The sequence below is a fragment of the Mercenaria mercenaria genome, chromosome 15 (genome assembly GCF_021730395.1).
Source record: "Mercenaria mercenaria strain notata chromosome 15, MADL_Memer_1, whole genome shotgun sequence".
In the NCBI taxonomy this organism is placed as follows: Eukaryota; Metazoa; Mollusca; class Bivalvia; order Venerida; family Veneridae; genus Mercenaria; species Mercenaria mercenaria.
This window is the reverse complement of record NC_069375.1, coordinates 69,995,413-70,003,500: the sequence shown is the minus strand read 5'-3', so window position 1 is coordinate 70,003,500 and position 8,088 is coordinate 69,995,413. Positions and strand designations below refer to the sequence as shown.

The 8,088-nt window shown below is 33.5% G+C and overlaps 1 protein-coding gene across 1 annotated transcript in view; it reads right to left on the bottom strand.

Moving 5' to 3' along the window:
* Window positions 1–5,790, bottom strand: part of LOC123557782 (uncharacterized) — a 39,152-nt gene extending 33,362 nt beyond the window's left edge. Inside the window, exons 1-3 of the mRNA XM_045349472.2 lie at window positions 4,934–5,790; window positions 4,169–4,226; window positions 3,529–3,747 (exon numbers count right to left, since the gene is read on the bottom strand). Of these exons, the coding sequence (XP_045205407.2) occupies window positions 3,566–3,747; window positions 4,169–4,226; window positions 4,934–5,263 (570 nt within the window). The 5' untranslated portion in view covers window positions 5,264–5,790 and the 3' untranslated portion in view covers window positions 3,529–3,565. The remainder of the gene's footprint in view (window positions 1–3,528; window positions 3,748–4,168; window positions 4,227–4,933) is intronic.
* Window positions 5,791–8,088: the final 2,298 nt, after the last annotated feature.

The following is an 8,088-nucleotide window of genomic DNA, read 5'->3' as shown; positions in this document are numbered from 1 at the left end:
TATTTTCTACAAAATAAAATGTGTTGTATGACAAAGTACGTATTCCCTAATAAGGCAACCTGTATTGAAAGTATTTTCTTCTGATGAACAGTTCTGCATATGTATGTTCTGAGATCAATACAGGTCTGTTGGGTATAATTTCCAAAATGAACATATAACTGAGGGGTGGACATGCTTTACATGATCCTTAAAGTATGGGCATGCTTAGATGCTGTCAAACTTCAAACATGACGGGTATCATGTGATTACCTTGTGGCAAGTTGCATAAATGTAACTTATTATTTTGTAAATAAAAACCTAATTGACAGTTTTGCATATAAGCATGTTTCTCAGGAATTACTTAACCAGATGATTTTAGATTCTCCAAACATCTGAGTTCTGAGATGACCTCACATGGCAAATTTCATTAATCTGGCTTACATTTTAGCTAGTATATGCTTTGAACATAGAAATTTTATTAAAGCCAGTATGAGGCGGAAGTGTTGCAAATAGCTGAGCGCACTGTCATTAACTCAACATGGTTTTACCCTCTTGAAAGAGTTCCTACACAAATTTTTGCAATAAGGCCATGTGCGGTATGTAACAGTTGAAGTTGTCAAGGTTACTGGGCGGGATCAAATGGGGGTGATGTGCAGTATGCCACTTTTATAATCCCCCGCTGATGAAATGACATTGTCTGTGCGTCCGTCCGTCTGTCCGCAGCCATTTCTCAGTAACTAGCAGGTAGAATTTCATGAAACTTGATATAAACATGAATCAACATACTGCGATGATGCCAGTCAAGTTTTTTTTTTTTATTAGTCAATTTCCCTTAGAGTTATTGCCCTTGATTTAATGAAAAATGTCCATCCGCTGCCAATTCTCAGTAACTATTGGGTAGAATTTCATAAAACTTGAAATAAACATGCACCAACATACTGTGATGATGACTGTCAATTTTTTTTGGTTGGTCTGTTTCCCTTAGAGTTATTGCCCTTTATTTAATGAAAAATCCACGTCTGCAGCCATTTCTCAGTAACAAGCTGGTAGAATTTCATGAAACTTTAAATAAATATGAACTAACATACTATGATGATGCTAGTCATTTTTTTTTTTAATTGGTCATTTTTCCTTATTTCCCTTTGATTGTTTAAAAATCTACAGATTTGTACATAAAAAACCAACCAATTAGTAGAATTTCATTAAACTTCTGTCATTCTTTTCCATGAACATTTATTATAAACATGCAAAGTTGTGTGCCAACGCCTGGTCACCGCCTTGCCTTGGTCACACCTAACAAACTTGCTTCATTGAGACACAACTTTTATCACATTTTAAAATATAAGATTCTGCTAAAATTGTGTCTTAAAAAATTAATTGCACTTTCTAGGTCAAACATATATAATTGCATGTTATTAACAACACTGATGACACAGTCTTCTTATCAGAAGACCATACTTAGTTGCAAGAGTGCCTAAATGATTTTGTACAGTATTGTGATACTTAGAATTTGAGTATAAATATTATACGAGCAAGACTTAAGTTTTAATATTTGGCAAAAGAGCTGACAGAAATTATTCATTTAACATTGGACTCCAGACACCAATAGAAATTTGTTAAAAGTTACAAATTTTTAGTTTTTCGAAAAATCGGGCAGTTTCCTTACAACTAGCAAACATTTGGCTCAACAAGCTAGGAAAGCTCGTCAATTTAATTTTACTGTATAAAGAATATATAATCTACATCTGTCTATCGACTTGATATTTAAACTTTTGATCATACAATATTACCAATTTTATCATATTCCTCAAAAATTTTGGGATACGAAGACTGTACTCTTTTAGAAAAGATACACTGTGAAGTTGTAACAACAGCACTTCATCTTAGAAAAAGCACTCTACTGTACATGTTGTATGCCGAGTTTGGTAGATACCCTATAGAAATAACTATCAAAAGTAGAACAGAGAAATCACAGGATATCAAAGCAAATTATCATTTAGGTTTATTTATTATTGACATTTATGGTCCGTAGTATAAATACAACACAAGGCAATTAATATAATATCACAGCATATAAAACCAATTACTATACGTAGTAAAAAAAACAACAAATCTATCATTAAGACTAGGATAAAATGCATATCTTTTATAAAACTGAAAATACTATGCTAGGTGTTACATTTTAGAGAAAGCTAGAGCCCTGTGGATAACCCATTAGCTAAAAGCTTATTTTCAGTGGCGTCTATGCTTATCTACTAAAAGATAAAGTGAAGGAGAGGAAGTGTAATAAAAGAATTACCTTGATTTTGGTACAAAACGGGATTACTAAAAGTATGCATTATACATTGTATAAAATTTATCAAAATTTAATACACTTATCACATTAGCGTCAGACTTATTTATCACAGATACACATATCACATACAGATCAGTAGTATACAGAATCACTTCTGAAACTTGCTTATCCGAAAGAAATTTCTTGACTAACCTTTTGAATGTTTTGATGTTTTTAACACTTGTCAGAAAGAAAATTCCAATCCTTAGAACCAGTACCCTGTTTACTAGTGTTGTTATTAATACTAGGTAACATAAACTTCTTCTGAGTAGATCTAGTACTTTAAACAAAATTATCACCGAAGACAAGTGTCATAAAACACTCTATGCTTATGATTGATTCGTATTCGTTTCACTCTGTATTCTACATTTAACACATTTAGGTGAATAATCTTGCCAAGTAACAGAGTATCCCAGAATGAATCTTAATTATTTTGTTTTGCATTACATGTAATTTGTGTTTTAAACCTTTATTCAGACCTTCATTCCAGGACGAACAAGAATAACCGAAATGACATTGTAAGGAAATAAAAATAAATAATTGCTGGAAACTTAGTTCCATCTGGTTGTATGAAATTTCTGCATTGGGATATTATTTCAAATGCACCAAAATGAAGATATCTAACAGTTGTTTGAAAATGGCGAGTTTTAAAAAGCGTTTGTCCGAAGATGTAGTCCATTTATGCATTTCCGGAATTCAATTTATGTATCAGTACATTTACACTGACAGTTGTTTTGTTGAGTAATATACACGTTTTATATGCTGTACAATTTTCATGTTAGATTTTTTTTACTCAAAATGTAAAGCTAAGCAAACTATTTCTTTTTATTGAAACACAAAGACTAAAATAAATATAATTATACTCCGGTAATAAAATTTATAGATCTACGCCATTTTTTTAGAATGCATTTGAAGTTCCTAAATGCAATCAGCCTAATAGGTTGATAAAACAGCTGTCCAGATTAAATGTGAAATGGAAATTACTGTTGGAACAGCATTTCTTTCAATACCGCGCATTTTATATTGTCAGCTATAAAGGGAGATAATAAAATAAGGATTTGCTTATTCTTCCTACTGTGTTAATAAAACTTGACAAATATAATAGGTAATACTGATAAAAAAATAGGAAATACATTATGCTCCGCTTACAAAGAAACATGCACAACCTATGACCAGAGCCATTTTGATTCTTAAGATGTGAAAATAATATTTACAGAAAAACACGATTACAGGGTGGCCTTCGTTTTCTTCTCAAGTTCCTTTTTCACAGTTTTCGATCAGTTGTGTTTTGTCGTCTTTATTCCCGCAATTGAGATCGACTTTCTTCTCTTTGTGGTTGGCTATTTTGATGCATGCCATCAATAACAACAGCATCGGCACTAAACACAACACAGTCCGTACCAGTACTGTCAGTAAACTTCTGAGAAAGCAGCCTGAGAAAAGAAAAAGAGCAGATGGCTTCTGTAATTAGAAGTTCGGTGCTATCTAAAACTTTTTTTTCTTTCTTTTGGAAGCGTTTTTTTTCTTTAGGAAGCATAATAAGCTTAGCGCAAGTTAATATATGCGGAAAGTTATTCTTGTTTGGGAATCCACATTACTTGGAAAGTTATTCTTGGTTGGGAACCCGCATTACGTAATTTACCTATAAATAAGTGTTGTATGAAGTGTTAGAGCATACTGCCAGTTATTGGAAACATTTCCTACTGCGCATTGTGATTAAATATGGATCCGCATCATGTGCCCGTACAACCTGTATTTGTTTAAAGATAAACTATCTGAAGTTAATGTCTCATTGCAATTTGATAAATGTAAGAAAAATAAAACATTCGAATCGACTTTTAAATATTCACTTACGTATGTCCGATTCCTGTTTTGTGCAGTCAGGACAGGTCATTTCCCAGCATATAAGTGGCTGAAAAACAACAACATATATAAATCGAATAAACAGTCCTGGATATTTTTTGGCAATATCTTTCAAAATTTGAACAGTGCAGTTATCAAATATATCATACATTCAGATTTATATGTTGTTGAAAACATGAAAACAATCCGCAAAATCGAATAATAGAAAGAGTTTACGACGGATACCCATTTTTATAAATTCCAAAAAGCACAAGCGGTATTTATAAGAAGCGATTGTCCGAAACTCTATAGACATTTTATTTATATTTTGTGACATTCAAATATAATATAGGTTTAATACATTGATTGTAGTTTTTAAGTAGGAAGTCTGATAAAGTCAGAGTAAAATTTTTACCCATGTGAAATTAGTGTAATTCCGCAATGTTTCGGACATGTAGTGCAATTATAGAAAATGACTTGTGTATATAACATTGTAATTTATTGAGAGCAAATAACATAACAGAAAATGAAATTGAAATCCCGTAAAAGAAATACACATTAATCTAATAGTGTAAATTTGAGGAAATATTTGGGTGCCTTCTGCTTAAAAATAACAGTATCAACTGTACCTTTTTCACTTTCCATATCTTTGCAAAACAAGTCCTGTTTTATGATTAAAAAGTTCGTTGCACACTAAAAAGCCGTCGTTAGTTTTTGAGGCAAGGGGTACATTGACCTTATAACGTCTCTTAGTATAATAGCAAACCAAAATCTTACCGGTATTGTTGTATTTTCGAATTCATTTTCATCTAGAATCAAGTCATGTTCTTCATTGACACCATCTGGTTTGATGCCACGATTTCCTAGTTTTTCAATGCGAATAATAATGTGGTCACCTGCTTCTCCAGGTAAGGGCGTAACAAGTTCTTTCTCGGCCTTTTCTCGTGCATTTTCTAATTCTTCATTGATGACAAATGCTGGCGAAGTTAGAGCCTTATTAGATATTTGTTCGTCATTGTCTATCTTTCCATTTACACCAATAATGACGTTTGCGTTGCATCTCTGTGTGCAAATAAACCAAAGAGCAAGAAAACAAATCACTTTCATGATTTCGTACTCTTTTAAATAAGTAGAAGAAACTGTATTTCTAATCCTAAACCAAACACGACTTTAAAAAGTCAAAAAACGTAAAATATTTAATATTTAATAGTATTTTAATATATTAAAGCAACGTGACAGAAGAAAACGCCTTTCTAAAGTTGCTGATCAGCATTCCTAAGTGTAATCCTTATTGTCTTATCCTGTCAAAATTTATGTAGTTTATTGTTAGGTTCAAAATAGTGGGTAGGATTTCGCTTATTTAAAATGCTGAGGTAATTGCGGATATTAGTTTACCCGGCGTACCAAGTAATGCTTTTGTTCTGTTTAGATAGTAGGTCAGATGACGGTGTAGGATAATAAGTATTTAAACGTCTTTTAAAAATCTTGTCATCTTTGCCATCTGCAAACTAACACCAGACCAGGAAGAAAATGTTATACCTTATCTCTATTGCGGGGCCTCCGTGTCCGAGTGGTTATGGTCGCAGACTCCGAATCACTTGCCCCTCATCGATATGGGTTCGAGACTCACTCGGGGCGTTAAATTCTTCATGTGAGGAAGCCATCCAGCTGGCTTAAGGAAGGTCAGTGGTTCTACCCAGGTGCCCGCTCGTGATGAAGTAATGCACGGAGGGGCACCTGGGGTCTTCCTCCACCATAAAATCCTGGGAAATTGCCATATGACGTGTCGGTGCGACGTTAAACCCAACAAAATAAAAGTTGAAAGCAATGGAAAAGTGATCTGTCTGTACTACCTGCAGTAGAGAATAGCAAAATCGTTTTACTACATTTCTAGACAAATGACATTGAGGCAACACAGATATATATATATATACATGTATATATATTGCACCTTGTTGAACTCGGTGGATTTTAACGTTTTAATAAAATGTCCTAGGTTTATTTTCAAAATTCAGTTTCCAAGGCTCTGTTTTCTAACCCTGAGCTGTAACGGTACAAATGCCTGATTTGCACCTTATTATATTTGAATCTTTCACTGTTTAAGCGGTAACGTTCCTGTTTTGTACAGTATATATCTATATTAAGTGACACTTTCTTGCAGTTATGTATTTTCATTTGGAGTGCATGCCAAAGTTGTAACATATCCTTAAAGATAGAACATTTGCGATTAATTGGGTGGCTTAGTTTAATGAGCTGGTGCCCGTCATTCGTTGTTAAAAATATACGAGCGTTTTTTTCTCTCAGGATATCAGCCATATTGAAGAAAAAAAATGTTTCTCAAACTTTATTCCGAAAATAAATGCTAAATGCTCAAAATATATCTAATAATGTACTTTTTAACTTACTGCGAAAAAAAAAAGGTTACAGAATTTGCCTTCATCTGATTTAAGAGGGATCGGTAACTTCTATTCTTTAAGAGGGATCGGTAATTTCTATTCTGGTTCTGATATTTCTGATTTCTTAAATAAGACTATGCTCATGAACAGATTTCTCGGTATGGTGGGATTGACTTATTCAGTGAGTTTCTTTTTGTTGCTTTTATATAAAGGCTGAACACCACTAAATCCAGCTGTTCTTTATTTCATATAAAAATCACTCACTTCATAACGGTTTTTCAACATTTTCTAGCATATCAGATTTTCAGAGACTTATATTCCCATAAAGAACTAGATCGCTACTTTAGAAAAACAAAAAGAAAAGGAGGTGTTAACTTTTATATAAGAAAACTACAGTTCGTTAAATACAACCCGCTGAATTTACTACTTTTCGCTTCTTTCAATTTCTCTTTTCTTGACAATAAATTCTTACGCCGCCATTTTTATCTAGCATGCGATAGGAACATGCCGATTTCAATAGAATGCAAAGTGATACATACTGAAACGCGGTAGGGTAAAAGTAAGCACGTTGTTGCCGAGAAAATGCACTAGGAAAGGAAAAAAGATTAGTACTATTTATATTTGGACTACTTGTATTCTATTTGGTAGTGATCAGCCTATAAAAACGACCACTATTTGCTTTCCGGCGTTCGATGACAATACAATCACAATGCAAAAACTGATGCTACATACATTTACTTTCAGGAAACAACCTTTATCTCGCCTCCTACAAGATTCTTGCATTTATATTGGTCAACAGACGTCACGTGGAGACAGGATATATTCCATATCCTGCTAGTACATTACAGTTACGAATTTTGATTAAAAACAAAATGGCTGCCGCATCGCTAGGGCAATTAAAAACAAGTCAGATTATGAGCCCAAGCTATAGATATCATTTCAGAGATAAAGGAATTTAGTGTTTTCTTGCCGCTCCCATTTTTCCTATCTAATTTAGGTTCGTAAAGTTAGTGGAAATTGGGGTGGAAATTATATAGAAGAACAGTAACTCTGTATGGCACGGCCGCGATTGACAGGTTGAAATGTTGTTTTAGGTAAATCATCGAAAAGCAAAGGAATTAACACATTTGAAAGACAGCAGTTTGTTGTAGGACCATTTAATCTACCTGCAAGATAAAGGAATTAACAGGAAATGGGACTAAAGCCGAAGTTTTAGGAATTTTCTGACATCGAGTAATCTGATCATTTTTCGAAAGGATGGAACATAAAAGTTTTTCAAAACCAGTTCATGGCCTGTATAAATGAGCTTTTGTGTTTTGTGATTCTGTCAAAATACAGTTCATTTTGCATTTTATGGCTGGTGTTAATCAACTATAATCAAAGCATGAAAACCAGAGAACATTTCAGGATTCCTGTCTGCACTGTAACTGTAAGTAGCTTTATCAATATAAAAATTGTGTCAAATCAGTACAGCGAGGATGTAAAAGGTAGTCGGCAAGATAAAATCGTTACACTGCTTGTTGGTGACAGGATACG